The sequence below is a fragment of the Ursus arctos genome, unplaced genomic scaffold (assembly GCF_023065955.2).
Source record: "Ursus arctos isolate Adak ecotype North America unplaced genomic scaffold, UrsArc2.0 scaffold_5, whole genome shotgun sequence".
Lineage (NCBI taxonomy): Eukaryota > Metazoa > Chordata > Mammalia > Carnivora > Ursidae > Ursus > Ursus arctos.
In genome coordinates, this window is record NW_026623067.1 from 14,384,904 (window position 1) to 14,412,274 (window position 27,371).

A 27,371-nucleotide genomic window follows, 5' to 3' on the forward strand; every position below is an offset into this window, starting at 1 on the left:
CCCTTTTGGATCTGTACGATCAACTTAACATGTGCAAAATCATACTTGTTCACTCCTGTATTGCCTGCTTGGTGAATGACACCATCGTCCAGCCAGTTAACATGGAAGACGCCTGGGAATCAACCTACTTTCCTTTCTTAACTCACCTCTCCCAATTATTTGATTGTAAAAGTCATGCCATATCTTACCACATTAATGTTTGTCACATATTTTTCACTTCCGCTGCCCCTGCTTGAGTTTAGAGCCTCATTTACTGATCATTCAAGTTACTACAACAGCCCATACTTCTGGGCTCCCATCTGCTCAGTTGTCCTCAACCTCCTAAACTCATTCTCCATACATTATTGTCAGAGCAATTTCCCTTGCATATCATCTTTCATCAGTTCCATAATTTCAGAATCAAACTCAAGTTCCTTAGAATGGCAGTTAAGACCTTTGATTATCTGGTCTCTGCCTCCTTCTCAAGCTTCGACATCTGTCATTCTTATTACTTCATAGACGTTCTACAAATGTGCCATGCGGTCACCCACCTGTACCTTTGCATATGTGGCTCCCTCTCTTTTAAGTACTTATCTCACTCTCTGGAGAATTCCTGTTCTTCCAGAACTGGGCTCAGGCACGCCTGTCTCTGGGACACTATATCTGGTCAAACTCCCTTGGTTAGGTTCCATTCCTTCTTTCTGAGTCCTGTGCAAATCTCTACAAGATGGTCTATAACACAGTATCATTGTAACATCTATTTCTTCGTGAAAACAACTTCAACACATTATGATAATTTGCTTATTTACTCGCTGTTCCCTTCAACCCCATCCTCTCAATTCCTGACTTCCTGAAGATAGGGCCTGTTTCTTTCTCCCGTACAATTTCCAGTGCCTGGGATAGTACCTGGCTCAAACCTGGGATTAAGCAAACATTTACTGAGTAAATCATTTCTAAGGCTTAGAATTATTTCCTTTCTTTGCTTTTGCGGTCTGATTTTTTTAAAAAATTTGAAAACCTCAGGTAGGGAAAACATGCTTTTATTTCATGAAATGGATTCCTTTTCAAGACTTTGCCACAGTGACATGTTCTTTAAATTAGTTCTTAGGATTTCTTTTGCAGCCAACTAGAAAAATATTAATAGCTTTAACCTTGAGGTGACTGCCAACAAACTGTATTTTTTCTACTTAAATTAACATGCTGTTCAGAACACAGCAAGTACAGTTCAATAATAAATGACTTCAAGGGCAACAAAGAAAAGTAATTCTGAGAACAAAATTAGAAATTGTGTTTAAAAAAAACTTTGGGAGACTGTTAGATATAGCTTGTAAATAACAAAAGGATAAAGGAGTAAGAGAACACATTTTTTTCTTTCTCTTTTTTAATGAAAACCATGCACAAAGTTTGACAACAATTTAAGAAAAGGAAAATTCCAAGACTGAGGTAGTTTGCAGTTGCTTTTTTTTTTTAATCTATTATTTGGTCTATGTATGCATATATTTTAAGATCAATTCTGTTTGCTATTAAAATGTGAGTTCTAATAAATATGCTACTGGCTTATACAGTTGGTGTCTTTCTAATGCGAAATCCAGCACTCCTACACCAAGATTTTTCTCATGTTTACATATTACATATAGTGTATAATGCTGTATAAAGACATAGAAAAACCCCACCTTTTACCTTACAAATGGCCAAAATTGTGATTTTGCAATCAAATTACAATTGTGATTTCCTTGTCTAGGGATATTTTAAAAAGTGACTGAGAGGTATGAAAGTTTTCCACATATTTATTACATAGTCAGAGCTTTTTATCCTTAAAATTTAATATCTGACAAGACAAAATTAAAATAGAAAAGCTTTCTCATGTTCATGACATTTATTAAATCAATCTCAAGTATGTATACTCTGCTGAGCTTTGGTTTAAGGCTTTCACACATGCAGATCTACTTTCAAGGAGTCCTCTTCGATGTGGATTTTGTAATGATTAGTAAGGGATGACCTCTGGCTGAATAGTTTCCCACATGCATTACATTCATATGGTTTCTCTCCGGTATGAATTCTTTGATGTGCAATGAGTGATGAGCTTTGTCTAAAAGTTTTCCCACATGTGTTACATTCAAAGGGTTTTTCTCCTGTATGAATCCTTTGATGTTGAATAAGAGCTGCGCTTTGGCCAAAAGATATCCCACATTCCAGACATCGATATGGTTTCTCTCCTGTGTGAATTCTCTGATGATTACTAAGGGATGAGTTGCACCTGAATGTTTTCCCACACTCGTTGCATTTGTAGGGTCTTTCTCCGGTATGCATCCTCTGATGTTGAATGAGAGCTGAACTCTGTCGGAAGGCTTTCCCACACACTTTACACTTACACGGTTTCTCTCCAGTGTGAATTCTTTCATGAATGATAAGCGTCGAGTGGGAACTTAAAGCTTTACCACATTCATTACAATTATATAGTTTCTCACCAGTATGAATTATCCGGTGTCTATTAAGTCTTGAAATAGAAGTAAAGCCTTTACCACATTCATTACATCGATAGGGCTTTTCTCCAGTGTGAATCCGTTCGTGCTGGATAAGAGACGCACTCTGACTGAAGGCTCTCCCACATTCGCTGCACTTAAAAGGTTTCTCCCCTGTGTGAATCCTCTGATGATAACGAAGGGATGAGCTAGACTTAAAGGTGTTGCCACATTCATTACATAAATAGGACTTCTTTCTGAGATGAATTCTCTGACATCCAGGAAGGGATGTGCTGGACGCTTTCCTGCCTGGATTATATCTATGGGGATTTTCTCGAGCATGGATTTTTTGATGTATAAAAAGGCCAGACCTTCTGCTGAAGGATTTACCACATTCTTTACATCTATAGGATTTCTCCACAGTGTGGATTCTTAGGTGTTTACAAAGGGATGCACTGTGGCTGAAAGCTTTCCCACATTCTTTACAGATGTAGGGTTTCTCTCCAGTATGAGTTCTTTGATGCTGAATAAGAGCTGAACTTTGGCTGAAAGCTTTCAAACATTCTTTACATTTAAATAATTTCTCTCCAGTGTGGTTTTTCTGATGTTTACGAAGGGAAGAATTGTGAATGAAGGCTTTTTCACATATATTACATTTATACCGCTTCTCTGCTATTTTGATTTTTGGTTGGTTAAGTACGTTTGAATTCTGCTTGAAACTATTTCTTTGTATTTCATATTTTGAGGGTGTTTTTTCTCTAGCAACCCTCTGTTGCTTAACAAAGACTGATTTCAGGCTGAAATTCTGGTCAAAGTCGGTATTTTTATGGCTTCTTTCTACAGTGAGGATTTTTGTATGGGTGATTGAAATTATTTGTAAACTTTCATTTTTGTCCTTTTGTCTCTTTAATCTGTCTTCATATATGCAGGGTTTTTCTGATATGAAATTCCAGGGTTCATCCCTTTTGAGTCTTTTCCTTCTTAGACTGTGAAATGATGAATCTTGGGTTTGAGTTGACTTTGTAGTTTTAGGAGTGGTCTTACATCCTGGAAAAAAAAAATTGCTAATGATTCACATGATTGGCTGAGACTTAATGTGTAGAAAGAATAAATATTAATGATATTTATTTATTTATTTATTTATTTTTATTTTTAAAAAGATTTTATTTATTTAACAGAGAGAGACACAGCGAGAGAGGGAACACAAGCAGGGGGAGTTGGAGAGGGAGAAGCAGGCCTCCCACCAAGCAGGGAGCCCAATGCAGGGCTCAATCCCAGGACCCTGGGATCATGACCAAAGCCGAAGGCAGACACTTAACGAATGAGCCACCCAAGTGCCCCTATTAATGATATTTAAATAAGGGCTTGCTTTCTGGCTAAAAAATACTAGCAAGAGGAAAAAATAGGAAAGTAACACATATAAAACAATAATGGATGAGGGCAGAAGTACTAGGATGACTCAAAGAATAAAAGAAGCTCATTTAAGAAGGGCGAAAGTGTATATGTAACCAGGAGAATGAATGGGGAGACAGGTTTAGAAGAGTATGAATTAAGTGCAGTCTGGTATCCAAAGCCTATGACAGACTTTTACATTATTTATATGACATTGTTCTCATTTATGTAATTATTTCTAATGTTGAATGTCATTCCTTATTTTCCCACATGGCAGACTGCTCTGTAACCTTCAGACTCAGTTCCAGTGTTAATGGCTCTGTGTACACTTTCGTGAATCCATTTCCCTTATTATAACACTTACTGCGGTATATTTTAATGTATGTACCTGAGGGGGAAAATTATGAGTATATTTAGAGACGATGAGAAAGGCTTCAAAAAAATTCAGCACCATGGACAGTAAAAAGTCAAGAAAATAGGAATTGAAGGATACTTACTTCTTTAACATGCTAAAATACATACATTTAGCCCTAAAACCAGTATCTTATTTAATGATAAACCACTAGAGGCACTTCCACTATGATCAAGAACAAGGGGTGCTTGACTGGCTCAGCTGGTAGAGCATGTGACTCTTGATCTTGGGGTTGTGAGTTTGAGCCCCATTTTGGGTATAGAGATTACTTAAAAATAAAATCTTTAAAAAAAAAAAGAACAAGACAAGGATATCCATTATTTTCACTTCTATTCTAGATGTCTTAATTCAGTTACATAAGAAAAACCAATTAGATGCACAAGGATGAGTAAAGAGGAAATGAGGAAATAAAACTACCTCTATTTGCTGGTGTTATAATATCCTAGCTACATAACTCCAGGAAATCAGTGATAAAACTTGATCAGTAGTGATGTAGCAGGATATAAAATTAACATGCTAAAGTCGATAACCATCTAACAAAGAATTGGAGGACTGAATTTATAAGAAATATAAAAAAAAAATGAGGAAATTTTTAAAACAATCTTGAATGACATTAAAGTCACACATGAACAAATGGAACAACCTCTCCTATTCTTGGATAGAACAACTCAATGTTATAAAAATATAAAGAATATTTTAAAGGAAATATTTAAAGATACCTTAAATCCTATATAGAGATCAGGATTTTTCAACCTCAGCTTACATTTGAGGATGCGTAATTCTTTGTTGTGGGGCTGCCCTGTGTATTAGCACCTACCCTTTCCACCACTCCCACCCTTCCTCAAGCTGTGACAATCCAAAAATTTCATAACATTGACAAATGACAAAATCAGCCCCCATAGAGAACCATTGGTACAAATGAAATAAAAAGGATAGTAACTTGTTAACTGTCAAAACTGGGTGGTGGATACACAAGAATTCATTACACTATCCTTTATATATATATATGTATATGTATATATATATATATATATATATACATACACATATATTTCTATTTTTATTTATATATGTTTATATATATTTTATATATTTATATATTTTATATATGTTTAAGCTTTTTATAATAAAACTAAAAATTAAATCTTTTTCTACTTTCTGTCATTCCATGCAATGAGTGAGTAGATTAATTTTTTCCTCTTAAAGATATCTAATAAGAGACTTGTAATTGTAAAAGGTTTTGCACATGAATTAAAAAATGTCAACATACACAGGAAAAAATCTTTAAAAAATACTTTCACTTAAAAAGACATACTTTCTAAGTAGAAAATAGAATACTTACAGAATGATAAAACGTATGTTTAAATAGTAAATACCAAAGCCTCTGGGTAACTGAAGACCGTGGTAGGTGGATAGTAAGCAAACTATCAAAATTACTTCCCCAAATGATAAGAAATAACTTCATAACTGTGAGACTTCTTTTTTTGTTTGTTTGTTTATTGAAATTTTTATTTAAATTCTAGTTAGTTAACATATAGTGTAATATTGGTTTCAGGAATAGAATTTAGTGATTCTTCACTTATATACAACACCCCAAGCTCATCATAACAAGTGCCCACCCATCCCCCACTTAGACCATCCTCCACCCAGCTAACTGTGAGACTTCTATCCAAATCCTCATCTTCAACATTACTTGAGAAAGAAGAAAGAAAATGCCAAAACTTGTAAAATAAGTGTGAGTTAAAAGAGGAAAAAATGGACATCAAGGAAGATGGCAGAGTAGGAATCTCAAGGATTCTGTTTCCCCACCAAGACCACAATTGAACTGGCAGAATCTGGCTGCTCCAATGATTTTGAAACTGTAGAATCTAATTGAAGGCTGGCAGCTTCTAGGGGAAAGCCTGGTTGATAAATTGTAGGTAATTTCAGTCACTAGCAGCTACCCATGCCCCAGCCCCGTGGCAGGCAGCTGTACTGACATCCCTAAGGTGCCTTGCAGGAGCTAGGGTGACAAGAGCCTAGTTCTTCAATTATTGTCGATCTGGGTTCTAACTAAGGATTACTGCTTGGGGTCATGGAGGTACAGATACAAAAGCAACCTGCCATTGTTGCCCCACTGGCTGAAGCAGCTGCCAGGGGATTTAAGGGACAGAGCCTGTCTTCCCTCTACCCTCTCACACTCACATTTTACCTTTTCCCTCCATATTTAAGTATAAGGACATTCAAAAGTAACTGCATATGGGAAATTTAGAAAGCCACCATACATGCCAAGGGAAACATAAAGGCTTGGAAAAGACATGAGAAAACCTTTAGTTTATATCTCAGGCCGGTTCATAGCATAAAGACACCTGACAACAACAAAAAATCAGTTATATAGAAAAATATATGTATTCATATATACAACTACCAGTTTTCCTTGTTATAAAGTGATTTTACTGAATTGATTTGGACATACTGTAGGTCAAATAATAGTTTCCAAAGATACCAATTGTGGACTTTTTTTTTTTTTTAAGATTTTATTTATTTATTTATTTGACAGAGACAGCCAGCGAGAGAGGGAACACAAGCAGGGGGAGTGGGAGAGGAAGAAACAGGCTCCTAGCAGAGAAGCCCGATGTGGGGCTCGATTCCAGAACACTGGGATCACGCCCTGAGCTGAAGGCAGACGCTTAACAACTGTGCCACCCAGGCGCCCCCAATTGTGGACTTTAAAACTTGACATAACATTGGTAGCTTCAATAGTAATATTCCCCATCAACAAAATGATAAAATAATTCAATTATGTAGAAATACAGAACTCTAGGACTAGCTGAAAACTTGGGAATCACTTAAGCATAATATTTTCATTTCATGAGAAACTAGACTCAGATTAAGCGATTTACCCAAACTCAAATACCTAATAGTAATAAAGCTGGAAATCAAACCAATTTTTCCTAAAACTAGAATCTGATCAATATTTCAACTGATTCTCTATCATCTAAAAATCCAGGCTGTTCTCTAATGCTCCATGCTAGTGTGACATGAAAGTGTTCAGACACTACAATAAGTCATAGTCAGGAGATTCAAGCCTGGAAGAGGCTTTATCAAATAGCTAAGCTAGCCCTCTCCTTGTGAAAAGGAGGAAATATATAAGAAGGAAATCATTCTGGGGAAAGGGGAGAATCTAATTCCCAGAATTATGACATTATAAAATTCAAATGTCTAGTTTGCAACAAAAAAAATTACAAGGCACTAAAAAAAAAAAAAGAGAAAGAGAGAGAGATGACTCATTCAAAGCAACAAAATAAATAGACAAAAAACATCTATGAGGAAGAGATGATGGTGGGCATACCACACAAAAACATTTAAAATTAAAACACTTTTCAAGATGCTCAGGAGAGCTAAAGGAAGATATGGGTAAAGGTCATGAAAATGATTTAAAAAATGAAAATATCAATAAAGAAAAAACCAAAATGAAATATTGGAGTTGAGGGCACCTGGGTGGCTCAGTCGGTTAGTCGGCTGCCTTCAGCCCAGGTCATGATCCCAGGGTCCTTGCTTAGCAAGGAGCCTGCTTCTCCCTCTCCCTCTGCTTGCCATTCCCCCTCCTTGTTCTCTCTTTCTCTCCCTCTCTCTGTCAAATAAATAAATCTTTAAAACAAAATTCTGGAGTTGAAAACTGCAATAACCGAAAATTTCACTAGAGAGATTAAAAAATCAGATTTCAGCAGGCAGAAGAATCAGTGAACTTGAAGATAGGCCATTAAAATTACTAAGTCTAAGGAAGAACAACAAGAAAAAATACTGAAGAAAGTAAACAGAGAGCCTAAGAGACCTGTGGGACACCATCAAATGATCCAAAATAGCATTGTGGAAATCCTGAAAGGGAAAAGGGAAAGGGGCAGAGAGATCATTTGAGGACAATGGCTGAAAACTTCCCAAATTTGATGTGAGATACGAATCTACAAATTCATGAAGCGTAATGAACTACAAAAAGGATAAAGTCAAAGACACCAACACTGAGACACGTTATCACCAAACTTTAAAACCCAAAGCCAAAAAGAGAATATTGAAAGCAGCAAGAGAGAAAGAAGACTTATAACATACAAGGGATCTTCAATAAGATTATCAGATTTCTCATAGGAACTTTGGAGGCCAGAAAGTATTGAGTTGATATAGTCGAAGTGCTAAAAGGGGAAAAAAAAAAACCTCTAAAAAGAGAATTCTCTATCTGGTAAACCATCAAGCTGTATTTTAAGGCACACAATGTATAATGATGCAATTTGTGACAACAGTAACTGAAAGGCGATGAGGATAGAGGTATACAGAAGGAGAGATTTTGTACATTACTGTACTTAAGGTGATATAAATTCAAGTCAGAGTGTTATAAGTTTAGGATGTTAAACATAATCCCAATGGTAACCAAAAAGAAAATACTTACACAACATATATATATAAGAAAATGGGAGGGGAATTAAAATGTTTCACTCCAAAAAATCAACTAAACATAAAAGGAGACAGTGATGCAGGAAATCAGAGACAAAATGATATAAGGCGTATAGAAAGCAAATAGCAAAATGGCAGATTAAGTCCCTCATATCAGTAATTACCTCAAATATAAAAACATTAACTTCATTCTCTAGTCAAAATACAGATATTGGCAGAATGGAGAAAAACCCATAATCTAACTATATGCTGTCTATATAAGACTCACGTCTTTTATTTTTTCTTTTTATTGAAGTATAATTAACATTCAGTATATATTAGTTTCAGGTATACAATATAATGAGTCAACGATTCTATACATGACTCAGTGCTCATAAAAGAGGTAAACTCTTGATCCTCTTTATTTCACTCCTCTCCCCACCCACCTCAACCACTAGTTTATTCTCTGTATTTCAGAGTCTGTTTTTTTGTTTGAATAAGAGATTCACTTTAGATCGAAAGACACAAATAGTTGAAAGTGAGAAGATGGAAAGATATACTTCACGCAAATAGAAGTACCAAAAGAGTTGGAGTGGCTGTACTAGGATCAGACAAAATAAACTTTAGAAAACAAGTTATAAGAGACAAATGATGATGTATATTCATAAAAGGTTCAATTCAGCAAGAAGACATTACATTTACATACCTAATAATACATCCTCAAAACACATGAAGCAAAAATTAACAAAACTGAAGGGAGAAGTAGTTCTACAATAATAGTTGGAGACTTCAATACCCTACATTCAATAAGGGATAGAACTACCTGACGAAAAGAAGAAATATAGGACTTGAACAACACAATAAACCAACTAGATCTAACGGATACATACGGAATGTGCTATCCATCAAAACAGAGATAACCCCCCAAACAGACTTAACTATAGAGAACAAAATCATGGTTACTAGGTGGGAGGTTGGGGGGGGGGGGGTCGGTGAAACAGCTGGTGGGAATTAAAGAGTATACTGACCATGATGAGAACTGAGTAATGCATAGAAGTGTTGAATCATTATATTGTACATCTGAAACTAATATAGCACTATGCGAACTATACTGGAATTTAAAAGAAAGGAAGAAAAAAAATAAATAAAAATGGGCAAAGGACTTGAATAGACATTTCCCTATAGGAGATATACCAGTGGCCAGTAAGCATCTGAAAAGACAGTCAACATCACGAATCAGTAGGGAAATACAAATCAAAACCACCAGATACCACTTTAAATCCATTAGTATAGCTGTGGAAAAAACAAAAGAAACCAGAAAATAACCAATACGGGCAAGAATGTGGACACTGGAACCCTTATCCATTGCTGGTGAGACTGTAAACTAATGTGGCCACAATGGAAAATAATATAGCAGCTCCTTGAAAAGTTAAGTAGAGAATTACCAAGTGCTCCAGCAATTCCACTCCAAGGTACCCGAAAGAACTGAAAGCAAGGACTCAAAGAGAGATTTGTACACCCATTTTCAGAGTAGCATTATTCACAATAGCCAAAAGACGGAAATCATCCAGATTTCCAGTGACGGAAGGATAAACACAATGCAGTGCATACATATAATGGAATATCTTTCAGCCTTAAGACAATGGGATTCTGACAGATCTACACCATGGATGAACCTTGAAGCTATTATGCGGAATGAAGGAAGCCGGACACAAAATGACAAGTGTGATAAGATACCAATTCTGTGAGGTTCCTGGAAGAGTCAAACGCATAGAGACAGAGAACAGAACAGTGATTACCAGGGGCCGGGGAGAGAGGTGGATGGGGACCTGGTGTTTGGTGGGGACAGAGTTTCAGGAAGGGATTTTGAAGAACTTCTGCACCCGGATGGTGGGGACGGCTGCACAGAACTGGGAATGAACTGAACGCCACCAAACTGTACACTTAAAAATGGTTAACATGGTAAATTTTACATTATTTGTACTTTAGCATAATAAAAAATTGTTAGGGGACAATAAAACGTTTTGTCAGCACTGTGGATAAACTGGAACCTCCATGCAAACATAGCTGGCGGGAAGGTAAAGTACAGTTGCTCTGGAAAATAGTGTGGCGCTACCTCGAAAGGGAACGAGGTCTCCATACCTTTTTCTCAAAGCATTTCTTTGAGAAAATTTGTATTTCTAAATCCTTCCTCTGCGTTTTTGATATGAAATGTGTGTAAACCTTGTAAAGCCTCTGTGAACATTATAACCCAAGGATGTTTTTGTTTGTTTGTTAAGTAGGCTCCGCCCAGCGTGGAGCCCAGGGTGGGGCTCAAACTCACAACTCTGAGGTCCAGAACTGGGCTGAGATCAAGAGTCAGATGCTTAACTGCTTAACCAACTAAGCCACCCGGCCCCCACCAATGAATTAAGATCCTGGGAGCCATCTCTTTGAAATGTAAACATCAAGAAGGGAGCCAGGAGAGGTTTTATGAAGGGGAGTGAAATGACCTGATTTACCTGGCAGCTATGAGAACAGAGGTTGGTGGCAGGAGGGAGGCGCAGGGCCAGCGGGAGTCTTCTTGGGGAGGGAGGTGGGCAGGGGACAAGGACAAGACTGACCAAATATGCTGGAGATGCCTACAGGGCACGTGGGCTCAGCTTTCACTCCGAAGAGAGTCACTCTTTAAATCCACCGCCCTCTGGGTCCCTGGGCTGCTAAGGGCAGCACCTTTGTGCCCCTTAGAAAAAGACGCCCCTCGCTCTGTGCGGGGGGGCAGTGCCCAGGCGACCCCTCAGCTGACCACGTGGTGGCACGGCTTCAGTCCCCCCACCAGGCTTCTTACACTGAGATGACAAAGGAAGAGAAAATGACGGGGGGAAACACATCTTCATTGGAAGCTGTTTACCCAGATCATCCCCGCATTTTTAAATTTTAGATTTCAGGACTATTCCACATTCGGTGTAAAGCTAACTCATGCTGTACAGGCTGGTGTAATCACCTCATGACGGCTCTTCTGGAAAAGCCCCACCTCAGCTGTGCTCATTTCTTAAGCGAGAGACTCAGAGGAGACGCACACCCTTCCTGCCACCTCCTTCCATCTCTCAATTTAAACACACGCACCCCGGGAGTGACCATTTGTTTTTCTCTGCTTTGTTTTTCCTATTTGTGAATAGTTTTGAAATACAAATTAATTCTCTCTTTTAGAAAAGGACATGTGGAGGCCGCTAGGGGTTGCAGGAGTCCTACCATGGGAGCACGGGCTTCTCCGTTACTGGCTGTGCAGGGGCAGGTTTCGGTTCTGGTCTAGAGTTAACCGCCCGAGGTCCTTCCAGAACCCCCAGTCCTGCACCTGTCCTCACAGGGAAGGGAGCTGCCCCTGGGACAGAAGCTCTTCTGAGGCCACGTTGGTCACGGCAGACGGAGACGCGCGAAAGGGCTGCGGGACAGATGACCACGCGCCAGCACTGCCAGGCCCGGGTGACCGGCAGCTCTGAGGAAGGAGGGGAGGACGGTCCGTCCCGTCCAGAGACATGCACGTACTACTCAGCTGCGCTGTCGCCCTCAGGGACGTCTCCCCGAACCCGAGGAGGAGGCTGGCTGAGGACTCCAGCCCCGTCCCCCGGTGGCCCCGGCGCCTCTCTGCACAGCTCTGGGCTCCAGCCACACATCCTACTCCCCGTAACCCCGGAATACTCGCTTCACTCAGAGTCATTCATGGATGCGAGGCTCCCGAGGCGCGGGGAAAGGGAAGATCCTTCTCTCCTCGGATCCTTCGTGCCAGGCTCGGCCCCCACCCCGCAGCGGGACGGAAGGCCCTGCAGACCCTCAGCACTTGGGGGCGGCCTCTGCCAGCTTCCCAACCTTTGTGTCTTTCTCCCAAACCAGAGTTACAAAGACAGACATCCAGACAAGGGTGGTTCCCGCAGCAGAAACCTCAGCGCACGGTGGGAAGAAAGCTCCCCTGGCCCAGGGGTTTGAGGAAGGGGACAGCCGGGCCGGCAGCTCCTCTGCGGGGCCCACGGCATGAGGGGCTGTCAGGGACACGTCTGGACCGACAACAGCCGGGACGAGCCCCCACTTCCACGCCAACAGGCCCCCCGTGGTCTGCAGGCTGCTGTCAGCAGAGTCTACACCAGGCCGTGGTCAGGCTACTTCCAACCCCCCAAGCGCCCTGCCTCGCTCTCAGACGCCGACCAAATCCTGTGTCCGGCTCCCGGCTCAGTGGGATCAGGTCCCTGCTGCTATCTCCTGGCTCCGGGCAGCACATGCTGGCCTCCTTTCTCTGGACTCACACAGCCCTTTCCTGTGGCTGGAATACTGCTCCACATCCTGGGATCCCAGCTCCTCCGGGAAGCCTCTGCCCGCACCGCCCCTCCCGCTGCACGCTCTCACAGCACCCTGCATCTTTCCTGCGGGGTCATTCTACACCCCCTGTGCGCTCAGCGCACGATCACTTCTCTCCCCTCTCGACTGTGACCTCCAGCCGGCAGGACCTGCGTCTTTCTGCCCCATGTTGCCCAGCGGAGAGCTCATGCAGCGGAGGGCTCACGCACCGTTCATTATGGGACAGGAAAGCAGTGGCTGGGGGTTTGAACCTCGTCCCTCCCCCATTCGTCAGCTCTCGTCCCCAACTTCCCTGTCAGCCGGCTCTCCAGTTCCTCTCCTCTGATGACTTCTCAGGCTCAGCCTGTCTTCTTCCCTAAGCCACCTCGTAAATGGCGAGGTTTCCTGGGATTCTGTCCTCTGCTCTGTGTCCTCACCTGGTCAGCTCAAGGCGTCACATGCCACCTCTGTACAGACTGCTACCTGATCTCCCTTCCGAGTTCCCACAGACCTCATAGGACTGTTCACCGGCACCCCTCCCCGAACATTCCACTCGCATCTCCAGGGAGACCCATCCCACAGCGAAGTCACCCTACAGCCTTAACAAAGGGGCCCCTCTTCTTCCTTCCTGGACGCCAGTGCCCGTGCCTTTGTCCAGACCCTAGAAACATCTCACCTACCTTATTGCAAGTGTCTCCAGGAAGGTTCCACGTCGGGTTTCCCCTCACTTTCAATTTACCCCCCACAATGCTCCAACGTGACCATGCTTATTAAACTCAAATTATACAAGGACTTCATGAATCTATTCTCTATGAAATGTTCAGATTACATAAAACTGAAGCCCTTTCATTCCGCCCCTTCTCGAATCCATTCCCAGTGGAGCTCCTGGCACAGCTCAGGTGTGTCCCCTCACCTTTGTGTCTGCACTTCCACACACATTATACACACACAGCCACGTCATCTCCCTTTAGCATTAGCGGGGACACATCAGCACGGTGCTCCCTCGCCCGCCCCCAGCTCTGTCCACACCAGCTGCTCTTGTTTCTGACAGTGGCATTCGATGCCGGAGCGGGGACTTGCCCCAGCTTCTCCAGTCACATCCTTACCGGAGGACATTTATATTGTTTCAGATTTCAGCCAATTTTTCTAAAATACCAAGAACTTCAGTCTTCCACTTAAAATCCCTTATTTCCACGGGAAGGTCCCATCTCCGAGTCTTGTCAAAGCCCGTTGTGACGGAGCCCTGCTAGCTTTCTGACACCCTTTCCTTCCTTGGCTCCTTCTCTCACAGACCCTGAGCCTCAGTCAGAATGATTTTCTGCGATTCCTTAAATACACTGTTTGCTGACTGAATACCCGATGTGCAGCCCTCCTCTGAGAACAGGAAGGAATAAGAAGAGACCCTGAGAGATTCACTTGGGAAGTGATTACCAGAGAATAAGAGGAAGCTCGCGTCTGGGGCCTGAACATCACCTCTCTGCCAACTCTGGAGGACAGAGGCCCAGGAGAAACTTTCCCGACCAACATCTCCAAGCCGCACCATCCACTTACCACCCAGACTGCTGCCCGCGCCTCTTCCCGGCCCCTCAGTCCCATCCACTCACCTAGAGAGGGGCCTCCAGGACTTTCTTTCTCTACCTTCCAGGGATCTTCTCCTTGCTGCAACAGGGAGATCACTTTTGGTTTGGAAAACAGGAGTCCTGTCGTAGACAAAAAAAAAAAAAAAAGAGAGAGAGAGAAAAGACTTGGTTTTGTTTTGACTCAAAAAGGCATCACGGATCTGAGTGGAAAACTCAGGGGATGGCACAAAGAGTGGGGTGGGGTGCTTGAGCCGTACCCGTGACCTGAGGACATGTGTGGGGGGAAAGGCAAGGGGCATGGCTTCGTAGTAAGTAGTTGTAGGTTAGGAAATAGGGTTCATGGCTTTCTACAGAAGAGGGAATACGTTAGATGTACAGACGAAATATTTGTAAACAGGTACCCACAGCAAGATACTGTGCACCAAGTGCCCTGTTTACAATGAGAAAGCACCATCTGACTCCCGATCAAAGATGGATCATACATCGTTCGTCTGTCTGGAAGGGAGAATCGGGAAAGGCTGGAGGCAGGTTACTGAAGACGGCTGAGGGATGCTCTCTGCTGTGAGCTGAGCAAACAAATCACAGAAAATCATAGCAGGAGAATGTTGCCTGAACTATGAGGGAATTTCTAACGTGCAAGTATGTTAACCATCCCACGCGTGGGACAAATCCACGCCTGTAAGGGGAAAGAAGTTTTAAATATTTACTTATTCACAATGTGTACAATCCTAAGGCAAAATTCAGCTACAAGTTCCTGTTGACCCATGGCTTCTATGCAGGGAAGCAGGTGCTGACTTATGCTAACGTCTGACTTTCTCATCTACAGGGACAGTTCCCTTACCCAGTGAGACCAGGTTAGTGTAGTTCTCCAGCATCACTTCCTGGTACACGTTTCTCTGAGAAGGACCCAGCTTCCTCCACTCATCCCGCGTAAAGAGCACAGCCACATCCTCGAAGGTCACCGACACCTGGAATGACAAGCCATCCCAGCTCACCCAGGACCTCCCATCACACAGAGTGAAGAAGGCGGCAGTGGGGGGTAGATGGACTGCCATGAAAGGCTTCTGATGTTATTCCGGTTTCTGAAGGCTTCAGGTAATTTCTTTAATGAACCGTCGGCCAGTGACACATACTGAGCAGCGTGAAGTATTAACCAGGCCTGTGGTAACCACTATAAGGAGATGTGGGGAGGAATTAAGACCAGTGGAGTGTGAATTAGAATAATCTCACTCATGGCGATTTGATAATACATATTAAAAGCTTTAAAATGTGTTTATTCTTTAACTCACAAATTATTGTATTTGTATTATAATGAACAGTACACAAAAATACACACAGTGCATTTATCATGGTTTCGGGAATAGCAAAAAAGTAGAAGCCAACTGGCAGACAAGATAAACACATGAAATAATTTGATCAATGAAAGAAAAATGTGTGGCTGGACAGGACCATACACCATCTCCCAGCTCAATCCTCATTTTAGAGATGGGGACCAGAAGGTCCCCAGGCAGTCAGGATCCTGGGCCACATACTTTATCAGGGGCAGAGGCAGGACAATAACTAAAGTCTTCTGTTAACTCAGCACTCGGTATATTCTCTTTCTGGTCTTAAATGCCATCACAGAGTCTTACACAAAAGCCCACGCAGTACGGACATATGGGAGCAGGTGAGGTTAGGGAGAATGCCACATGCATTCACTCCCCTGCAAGGATGGAGAACATTCTGGGCAAGACAGCAACATGGCTCTGTGGGAACAGGAGAGGAAAGCTTTAGAAAAAAGCAGCCCAGATGTGCACTGGCCGGCCCCAGCCCGAAGATCAACCACCACCGCGTTTCATGGGCCCAAATACAACAGGACAGCGGAGAAGAGCTCCGGGAACACGGGGGCTGGGTCTGCCCCGGGTTCTGAAAGAGACACCAGGGGAATGGCTGCGCAGTGACGAGCCTCGGCCCAGAGGCCAGACACGCTGGGGTGCGAATTCAGGTTACTGTACATCTCTGAGCCTCAGTTTGCTCATGTGTAAAACGGGGATGATCACTGCTGTGCTGGCTGAGAGTGAGAACAAAGGCAAAGCCCTCAGGCCGACCCCCAGCAACATTAACTGTTGCTGTTAGATGAAGACGAGCAATGAAAGGACAAGTCCTAGCGACACGGTACAGCAGTTCCCACCTGTCAGCATGAGCGGTATTATCACCACGGTAGCATCATCCGGCTCCCACGACCACCCCATGTTGGGCATCTGCTAGTGCCCAGCCCCGATCTAAACACTTTCCACGCACTAACTCCCGTGATCCGCCCACCTACCCCGTGAGGTCGGCATGCTTGCTATTCCCATTGTCCAGGCGAGGAAACGCAGGGAGAGATGGAGCTATTTGTCCAAGGCCCACAAACAACCAAGGAGATGGGTTCAAGCCCGGCAGTCTGGCTTCAAGCCCCGCTTCTTACCCACTGGAGACCCTGCTCTCCTCTCCTGATATCCCGCGAAACCCTCCCCTGGGGAGTCCTCTCTGCCCCTTGCAGTCCAGAGATCTCTCCAACCGTGTCACCTCCAACACGCTTATTCTTTGTTCTTGCACTGGCTCACCCGGACCGGGTCCCTCCCCCATTTCCAACAACAGAAGGATGAAAATGGCAGGTCAAGAACAGTTTTCAAGAGAGTGTAGAAGCAAGGCACATGATCCACAAAGTAAAGAGGGAGAAAAAACTAACAATGGTGGGTTGGAGAAGCCTAGGGAAGGTATCCTAAAGAAAAGCCGAGGGTAGGGGCTCCTGGGTGGCTCAGTCGTTAAGCGTCTGCCTTCGGCTCAGGTCATGATTCCAGGGTCCTGGGATCGAGCCCCGTATCAGGCTCCCCGTTCAGCAGGAAGCCTGCTTCTCCCTCTCCCACTCCCCCTGCTGGTGTTCCCTCTCTCGCTGTGTCTCTCTCTGTCCAATAAATACAAAAAGAAAAAAAAGGAAAAGCCAAGGGTAGGGAGGGAGACCAGGGCGAGCCAAGGAAGCAGGGCCAGAAGGAACTGCCAGGTGTGTGTGTGTGTGTGTGTGTGTGTGTGTGTGTGTGTGTTCTGTCACCACAGGGCATCTGACCTGTCAAGTTAGTAATCATACACTGAATTGAGATTAATGAATAAAAAGAAGTGTCCATTAGGAAAAGAAAAGAGAAATACTAGACCTGGATTGGCAGGGAGGAGGCAAACATTCCCTACAGAATTCACCCTCCACCTGCGTGGATCAACTCCTCAAGGAGAAAAGGGCTTGGGCTCCAAATGCTGGAGGAAAGTTGTACTGACTAGAGAACTTCAGTTCAACGGTGGGTAAGTGCATAAGTAAATCTATCTATCTATCTATCTATCTATCTATCTATCTATCAGACCTGAGATGGCAATGAACTCACTTGAGACCTTGCTTCCCTCGGTCCCATAGCCATATCTTCTTTCTGGGCTCTTCCCCGAGGATGCATGCAGTCTCCAGAAGGCAGATCTGAAAGAGGAAAAAGGGAGCCAGGAAGGAGAAGCCCCCTCTGCTTTTCAGCCCTGAGAATCACCAGCTCTGAAATCCTTACACCACCTGAGAATGACACCACGTGCCCTGGGAAAGGGAAGTCAGAAGGAGCTGGGGGTAGGCAGGCCCAGAGACAAGGACCAGCCCACAGGGGTCCGGGCCCCAACCCTTCCCCGAGTGGCTCAGAGAAAAAGGCCCTAGGACTCCAGCTGCAGTAGCAGCAGCAATGAATCACTGAACCTCCCCGCGGGCCAGGCACCGCCCCCATGGCTCAGTCCCGCAGCACAGCTGGCATTGTCCACGCCTGTTTTACAGATCAGGAAACAGGGCAGAGCGGGAGCCACCTGCCCCAGTGCATACAGCCAGCGAGGGCGCACCGGGATCCATACCGCGCGCTCCAGAGCACCTGCTCTAACCTCACTGCCCGCAGGGGAGAACTTTTCTCCACCTCAAGCTGCCCCCCGCCCAACTCCTCCCCCTCCTGTCAAGGAATCTTCCTTTTAGGTTTTCAGAGAAAAGTGCTTCGGAAAAGGTTGACAGCAGTTTTCCTCCGGCGGCCAGAGGGCTGCCGTCTGGAGGAGCAGGCACAGAAGCCGAAAAGCTGGGTTCCAGTCCAGGTTCTGCCCTGGAGGGAAGCCGGCAACTCACTTCTATCGGAAAACACATCTCTGCGCCTGCAGCCGGGAGGGGAGCGGCGCCGGGGAGGGGCGGAAACACCGTTCCTCACGTTCACTGACAGCCCGTAGCAAATCCAAACGCCGGCAGGGCCCCGCAGGTAGCGCGCTGGGCACGGGTCCGCAGGGAGCAGGAGGGTGACCGGGGCCTGGGCCAGTGGGGACAAGTGCCCGACCTGCCGCGGTCACGGGCGCGTCCGCGGGACGGCCGGTGCGGGGCAGGCGGGCACATCGGGGGTGCCGGCCCTCGGCCCCCCGCCCGCGCCCACAAAGGCCCCGCTCGCGCCTCTCGGGCCTGTGCCCCGCGCGTCCCGGCGCCGCATCCTCCCGAGGCCCAGGTCCTCCCTCCGTCCCGCATTCCGCCGACCCTCCGCCGCTCACCTCGCCAAGGCCTCGGGGTTCCGGGGGCTGCGCCTCCCGGCCGTGCTCCACAGGCCGAGGCTCCGGCACTGTCCTGGCAAACAGCAGCCCTGGGTGGGGAACCCTCCTCGGGGTATGCCTGGGCTGAACTCCGGCCGCGAGCCGGCTGTCCAGAGAGGCGGGGCAGGGGGCGAGTTAGGGACGGCCGCTAATGCCCCTGGGGAATGTAGTCCACGCGAGTACCTATGCATTCTGGGAAGTGTAGTTCTCTGCGCTTCTCTGCAAGGCGGGGGGCCGGTCGAGCCTGTCACGTGCCCAGTTCCCGCTTCCGGGCTCGTGGTCACTCCCCTTCGGCTGCGAGGGCTATGGCTCCTGGCTCCCCGAGAAGGAAAAAGGAGGTCCGCTGATTGTAAGGCAAGTAGACAACCTCCGAGAACAAACCTATTTCCCCGTCGGTCATTCAGCCAGAGTGTTTTCAGCACATTCTTGTGGCAAGCGCTGCCATAAGTGGTTGGAAATCAGTAAGTGAACAAAACAAAGATCATTGCTTTCGCGAACTTTTTTGGGGTATTGATAGGGAGCAGACAGTAAGCCATGAACATAATTATATAACATTTTAGAAGGTAAGCGTTATGGGGAAAAACGGAAGGAAACCAGGGTGGTGGCATCTGGGCGCGTTGGGAAGAGTGAGTGGGGTCTCCCAGGCAGCCTTCCCTGATTGGTGGGCGGAGGGAAAGGGCATTCCTGGTCAGAGAAGCCAGTGGTTACCTTCTCTTCTTCCCAGGGCGGAACATGTCCCATTGAGAAGGTTTTATAAATAGATAAAAAAAAGGAAAAGAAAAATGCACCTGATGCCACGGCACAAAAGTTGTTAACGTTTTGGTGAACATCTCTTAAGAGCCCTTTGAACTCCATCTCTCCTTCGCTGCCAGCCTCCTTTTAAGAAAATGGAATCTTGCAGATAGCACTTGTAACCTAGTTTGGTCTTTTCCCCCACTTAAGAATGTACCTTGAACTTGGGGCGCCTGGGTGGCTCAGTTGGTTAAGCGACTGCCTTGGCTCAGGTCATGATCCCAGGGTCCTGGGATAGAGTGTGGCCTGGGGCTCCCTACGCCTCCCCCTCTCTCTCTGCCTGCTGCTCCCCCTGCTGGGCTCTCTCTCACTCTCAAATAAATAAATAAAATCTTAAAAAAAAAATGTACCTTGAACATTTGAATTTGCCAAGAGATACTCTCTCTCAGTAATGTTTTGAATGGCTTCAGTGCATCCCATTATGGCTTATTAAATTTTTTAGTTAAATATATTTAACTAAATTATGCTTATTTAACGCCTGTTGTTTGTTATATTTTTTCCAGTTTTTTGCTCCATTAATATTTTCATACCTATAGCTTTGAAGATTATTTTCTTAGTTTAAATTTCTTGAATTGAATGACTGAATCAAGGACTGGTGGCATTCTAGGCCCATTGCCTAGTTGCCTTCCTGGAAGCTTTTTACAATTTTTATTTCCATAAGCAGTTGGTAATAATTTGTGCTCTGCCTAACGCCCACGCCTACTCTGGGTTTTTTGTTTTGTTTTGTTTTTAATGCCTTTTTAAAAAGCTTTTGTTTATTCAATAGGGCAAATTTTTTACGTCTAATTTTGAGTACTTGTAAAATTAAATATGATCTCATATTTACTGAGCCATTTAGATATTTTCTGATATAAATTGCCTGTATATGTACTTTATTGAAATGTTCAAAATTTTGGTCATTTTTAAATGCTGCATATGCATAATTTTTGTAAAGAAAAAAGTGCTTTGTTTACCTGATTGTGAAAATTATAAGAAATTTACACATAGTATGTGGAATGAAGAAATAGTAATAAACACTGATTACATCTATCCATATATGCTATTGTGTGTGCTTACACACAGTTGTGTATGAAACAAGAATAGAGTCATATTTTTCATACTTTTAAAAATGTGAAATATACAGAAAGGCAATTAGAACATATAATCCACTTTCCGTGCCGATAGCGCTCTCGCAAACATGGTGAACGTTCCTAAAACCCGCCGGACTTTCTGCAAGATGTGTGGCAAGCACCAACCCCACAAAGTGACACAGTACAAGAAAGGCAAAGATTCTCTTTATGCCCAGGGAAAGCGGCATTATGACAGGAAGCAGAGTGGCTATGGTGGGCAGACTAAGCCGATTTTCCGGAAAAAGGCTAAAACTACAAAGAAGATTGTGCTGAGGCTTGAATGTGCCGAGCCCAACTGCAGATCTAAGAGAATGCTGGCTATTAAGAGATGCAAACATTTTGAACTGGGAGGAGATAAGAAGAGAAAGGGCCAAGTGATCCAGTTCTAAGCTTCGTATTTTGTTACATTATGAAGACAGTAAAATCTTGAGGTTCTGTTCACTTCATTGGGTCGCAGTTGGTCTTGTAAGAGGGAAATAAACTAGTGCCATCAATAAAATTCCCCTTGTGGGGCAGTTTATGCCTGAAAAAAAAAGAACATATAATCCAATAATAACACATAATTATAAAGAGAAAACCCCTGAAAACATCCACTCAAGTTGAGAAGTAGACCCCTTTTCAAATTAATAGTAGAATCTAGGTGATGGTATATGGGTGTTGACTGTAAAATTCTTTCAACTTCACTTCGTGTTTGAAATTTTTCATAATAAAATCTGGGAGAAAACTCTGTATAGGGGTTTGAGTCAAAACAGATGACCACCATTCCTCCTAGGTCATCCCTCTTGCAACTAAAAAACCCTGGGCATAAATAAACAAGCATAGGAAGACTCCAAAATGTGAAAAGAAGAAGGCAAACTGCAGAAACTTCAGGGCTGAGGAGCGACACAGTAGTACATTCCCTTTTTTCCTTCTCACCTCCTGAATCTTTCAGCTAATGCATTCCAGAAGCTTCCATGCTAAAACCTCCAACAGACACAGACCAAAAAAGCTCTAAGCCTGTTCCCCTTAGTCAAAACCAGGAAAAGGGTGGCCAAACAGAGAACTTTGTTGGTAATACCCACCTTCCTTCAACCAAACACCAGTGGAGAAACCACCCTCCCACCCCCATCTGAACCATGGAAGCCAGAGGAAGTTGCATATTTTTCTCAAGTGGAATGAATGGAACTATCGGCAATGAATTCTCTATCCAGTGAACGTATCATTCAGGAATAAAAAGGAAATAGAGACATTTTCAAAAGATACCTAAGAGTATCATCAGCAAACCTATCCTTAAGGAAAAACTAAAGGAAAGACTCTAAACAAAGTAAAAGATAACAACAAAGGCTTGAAACCATTGAAAGAGAAGAACATCAGAATGGGAAAAACAGAAATATTATAAAATAATCTATCCTGCTTCTAAGTGTCTTAAACAGACATGATGGTTGAAGCAAAAATAACACCATGTCATATTCTCCATGTATTCAGTGGGAATACGTAAGACGATTATATTTTACAAGTGGGGAGGCAAAGGGTCCTAAATGAAAGTAGGGTTTCTGCACTTGGCTGAGTGCTAATTCATGTATGTATACTGTTGTATCTAGAGCAACTGCCAAAAAAAAAAAGTTACAAAGTGATATACTCTAAAACACTACACAAATCAGAATGGAATTTTGAAGATGTTACAGTAACCTATGAGGCCGGAAAAGAGACAGAGAAGAAAAGCAGCAGAAAACAAACTGAAAACAAACTAGAAATCCTTTGTCTCTAATTAATCAAACGGCTCACAGTAGGCTAGATACTGACTCTATCTCAAGGTTTGTTGTTTTTGTTTTTCATTTTCAGACCAGAGTAATAATAATTTTTAAGAAAACATGCTGCTGGGGCGCCTGGGTGGCACAGCGGTTAAGCATCTGCCTTCGTCTCAGGGCGTGATCCTGGAGTTCTGGGATCGAGCCCCACATCAGGCTCCTCCACTATGAGCCTGCTTCTTCCTCTCCCACTCCCCCTGCTTGTGTTCCCTCTCTCGCTGGCTGTCTCTATCTCTGTCGAATAAATAAATAAAATCTTAAAAAAAAAAAAAAGAAAAGAAAAGAAAACATGCTGCTGAACTAAGCCAGTCACAAAAAGACAAATAGTGTGTGATTTTACTTATGCACTCTACGAAAAGTAGAATGGGGGTTGCCCGGAGTAAGGGGAGTTAATGTTTCACTGGTAGAGAGTTCTGGTTTTGCACGTTGAAGAGTTCTGGTGATGGATGGTGGTGATGGTGGCCCAACACTATGAATGAATTTAAGACTGCTGAACTGTATGCTTAAAAACAGTTGATGGTAAATTTTATGTTATTTGTATTTTACCACAATAAAAAAGTTTTGGGGGAAAAATCACGCGCTGTCAACATTCTGTACACAGTGGTGTATCCCTTCAGGAGTTTTTTGAGGAATTGCAGGTTCCTGGGAATACGTGAAGACTTCCCCAGGGGCGCATAGTTACTGATAATTGGGTTTTTTTTATTAAAGATTTTATTTATTTATTCGACAGAGATAGAGACAGCCAGCGAGAGAGGGAACACAAGCAGGGGGAGTGGGAGAGGAAGAAGCAGGCTCATAGCGGAGGAGCCTGATGTGGGGCTCGATCCCAGAATGCCGGGATCACACCCTGAGCCAAAGGCAGACGCTTAACCGCTGTGCCACCCAGGCGCCCCTGATAATCGTTTTTTAATTGAAGTGTAGTTCACGTGTACAGCGTAGTTATTCAACATTTATATAAGGACATGATCATCGTGATGAATGTAGTCTGACTTCTTTCACTTAGCGTAATACCATCTAGGTCCTTCCATGTTACCACAAGTTGTTTGTTTGTTTGTTTTTTTAATGGCTGAGAAATACAGCATCTTCTTTACCCATTCATCTATTGTTGGACACAGAAGTTGTTTCCATTTCTTCACTATTGTACATAATCTTGAAATGAACATAGGGGTGCATATATCTTTTTGATTTAGTGTGTCTTTTTTTCCTTTGGATAAATACCCAGAAATGGAATTGCTGGATTACATGGTATTTATATTTTTAATTCGTTGAGGAACCCCTGGACTGTTTTCCACGCTGGCTGCACCAATTTACATTCCTGCCGACAGAGCACAGGATCCCCTTTCCTCCACAGCCTCACCAACACTTATTGTGTTTTTGATCATTGCCATTCTGACAGGTGCAAGGTGGTATCTTATTGTGGTTTCGTTTTGTATTTCCCTGATAATTAGTGATGTTGAGGATCTTTTCACGTGTCTGTTGGCCATCTGTATGTCTTCTTCAGAGATATGTCTATTCGGGTCCTCTGCCCATTTTTAAATTGGATTGTTTGTTTTTCTGATACTGAGTTGCGTGAGTTCTTTATATATTTTGGATACTAATCCATTACTGGTTATATTATTTGCAAGTGTTGTCTCCCATTAAGTAGGTTGCCTTTTCATTTTGTCGATGGTTCCCTTCACTGCGCAAAACCTTTTTCATTTGATGTAATCCCATTTGTTTATTTTTGCTTTCGTTGCCCTTGCCTGAGGAGACAAATCCAAAAAAATATTGCTAAGACTAATGTGCAAGAGCTTACTGCCTATGTTTTCGTCTGGGAGTTTTCCAGTTTCCAATCTTATATCGAACGCTTTAATCCATTTTGAGTTTATATTTTGTATATGGCGTAAGAAAGTGGTCCAGTTTCATTCTTCTGCATATAGTTGTTGAGTTTTCCCAGTACCGTTTATTGAAGAGACTATCTTTTCCCCATTGTATATTTTTGCCTCCTTTATCAAATATTAATTGACCGTATAAGTGTGGTTTTATTTCTGGGGTCTCTATTCTGTTCCATTTATCTGTGTGTCTATGTTTTATCTATGTTTTTGTGCCAGTACCACACTGTTTTGATTACTCTAGCTTTGTAGTATAATTGGAAATCAGGGACTATGATGCCTCCAGCTTTGTTCGTCTCTCTCAAGATTGCTTTGGCTATTTGGGGTTCTATACAAATTTTAGGATTATTTGTTCTACTTCTGTGAAAAATGGTAAGGATTGCCTTGAATCTTTTAATTGCTTTTGGGTAGCATAAACATTTTAACAATATTATTCTAAACCATGAATGCCATGTATCTTTCCATTTATTCATAACATCTTCAATTTTTATCCTCATTTTCTCACATTCTTAGAGTACAGGTCTTTCACCTCATTGGCTAAGGTGTTCCTAGGTGTTTTATTCCTTTGGATGCAGTGGTAAATGGGATCTTTTTCTTAATTTCTCTTTCTGAGAGTTCATTATTAGTGTATAGAAATGCAACAGATTTCTGTATATTAATTTTGTGTTCTGAAATGACTGAATTCATTTATTCTCAAGTTTTTTGGTGGAATCATTAGGGTTTTCTATATATAGTATCATGTCATTTGCAAATAGTGACAGTTTTACTTCTCTAATTTGGATGGCTTTTATTTGTTTTTGCTGTCTGATTGTTGTAGCTAGGACTTGCAATACTATGTTGACACGTGGCAAGAGCAGACATCCTTGTCTTGTTCCTGATTTTAGAGGAAAGGCTTTTAGCTTTTCCCCATTGAATATGGTGCTAGCTTTGCTTTTGTCATACAGGCCCTTTATTATGTTGAGATATGTTTCCTCTATATCCACTTGGTTGAGAGTTTTTATTATAGATGGATGTTGAATTTTATCAAATGTTTTTTCTGCGTCTGTTAAGATGATCATATAATTTTTATTTTTTGTTAATGTGATGTATCATGTCGAATGATTTGTGGATTTTGAACCATTCTTGCATCCCTGGAATAAATCTCACCTGATCCTCGTGTGTTATCCCTTTAATGTATTGTTGGATTCAGTTTGCTAATACTTCGTTGAGGATTTTTGCATCTGTGTTCATCAGGGATATTGGCCTGTAATTTTCCCTTTTCTGTTTGTTGTCTTTGTTTGGTTTTGATATCAGGGTAATGCTGGCCTCATAAAGTGAATTTGGAAACATTCCTTCTTCTTCAGTTTTTTTTAGAATGGCTTGAGAATGATAGATATTAACTCTTTAAGTGTTTGAGAGAATAAATGTCCTATACTTTTGTTTGTTTGAAGTTTTTCGATTATTGATTCAATTTTATTAGTAATTGGTCTGTTCAGATAGATCTTTTTCTTCGAGTCAGTGTTAGAAGATTTTATGTTTCTAAAATTTATCCATTCCAGCCTGGTGCATTTGTTGGCATTTAATTTTTATAGTAGTCTCTTACAATCCTTTGTATTTCTGTTGTGTTGGTTGTAACTTCTCTTCCATTTCTGACTTTATATATCTGAGTCCTCTTTTTTTCCTTCATGATTCTGGCTAAAGATTTATCGGCTTTGTTTATATTTTCAAAGAATCAGCTCTTGATTTCATTGGTCATTCCTATTGTTTTTTCTTTAGTCTCTATTTCATTTATTTGTGCTCTGATCTGTACCAGTTTCTCAGTCTTCCCTTGTTTTTTGTGACCTTTACATTTTTGAAGAGTATTTTGTACAATGACTTTCAATTCGGGTTTTACAGCCTTTCTCATGATTAGGCTATCATGGCTTTGGGGGAAGAATCTGAAGGAGGTGGAGGACCCTTCTCATCACATCATATAGGGAGCACGTAATATCATCATGACTTCCAGTGACGATATTAACCTTGATTACTTGGTTAAGGTAGTATCATCTGCCAGGTTTCTCTATTTTAAAGTTACTGGTTTCCCTTTTCCATATTCTAGTCTTTGGAAGTAAGTCACTAAGTCCAGCCACCATGAAGGTGGGAGAAGAGGATTAAGTTCCACCTTTTGGCAGGTAAGGGTGGGAGAAGTATTTACATATATTACTTGGAGTTTTTCTGTAAGGAAAATTTATCCCCCCACTTATTTGTTTATTCAATCATTTGTTTTCATCAGTATGTGCTCATGTATATTTATTTTATACTTTGGGTTATAATCCAGTACTACTTTATTTATTTTGTTGCTTGAATTGTTCTAGCTTTGGCCATTGAGAGCTCTTTCTTGTTGGCTGCTATTTCCCTCTGTCGTGTCCTCATCCTTTTTTTTTTTTTTTTTTTTTTTTGGCTTTTCCTTACTTTCTTATACTACATGTCATGTCTGCTGACAATTTCAAGAAACTACTCTTTCTGCCATATTCTGAAGGGTATTAAATGGCAGATTGTATTTGAACATCAGGTATGGGAAGTCTGGATCATGCTCACATAACTTGGCTCAAAAGTAATTTATATGTCCATACTCAAAGACGTAAAAAGGAACAAAAATAATAACCCATCCTTCTTGGCAAATATTTCCACGCTACAGGGGCAGGGATATGTCTAAATATCACT

General features: G+C 42.6%; 3 protein-coding genes across 4 annotated transcripts in view; 2 read left to right on the plus strand and 1 right to left on the minus strand.

The window, feature by feature from the left end:
* Positions 1–14,580, plus strand: part of LOC130542811 (uncharacterized) — a 51,562-nt gene extending 36,982 nt beyond the window's left edge. The window contains exon 2 of the mRNA XM_057307524.1: positions 11,839–14,580. Coding sequence (XP_057163507.1) covers positions 12,165–13,337 — 1,173 coding nt within the window. The 5' untranslated portion in view covers positions 11,839–12,164 and the 3' untranslated portion in view covers positions 13,338–14,580. The remainder of the gene's footprint in view (positions 1–11,838) is intronic.
* On the minus strand, positions 1,749–19,244 carry ZNF354B (zinc finger protein 354B). 2 transcript variants are annotated; one of them, XM_048220984.2, is made up of 5 exons: positions 19,092–19,244; positions 17,930–18,015; positions 15,379–15,505; positions 14,562–14,657; positions 1,749–3,488 (listed from the first exon to the last, which is right to left on the minus strand). In XM_048220984.2, the coding sequence occupies exons 2-5, from the start codon at positions 17,993–17,995 to the stop codon at positions 1,909–1,911; spliced, it is 1,869 nt and encodes a 622-aa protein (XP_048076941.2). In that variant the 5' UTR covers positions 17,996–18,015; positions 19,092–19,244; the 3' UTR covers positions 1,749–1,908. The 2 variants fall into 2 exon arrangements, with proteins under 2 accessions (XP_048076941.2, XP_048076942.2); XM_048220985.2 differs by lacking the exon at positions 19,092–19,244 and having other exon boundaries at positions 17,930–19,071.
* Positions 19,245–21,058: 1,814 nt separating this feature from the next.
* On the plus strand, positions 21,059–21,530 carry LOC113261571 (60S ribosomal protein L36a-like). Its single transcript, XM_026507748.4, has one exon. It carries the CDS (start codon positions 21,100–21,102, stop codon positions 21,418–21,420), a length of 321 nt encoding a protein of 106 aa, XP_026363533.2. The 5' UTR covers positions 21,059–21,099; the 3' UTR covers positions 21,421–21,530.
* Positions 21,531–27,371: the final 5,841 nt, after the last annotated feature.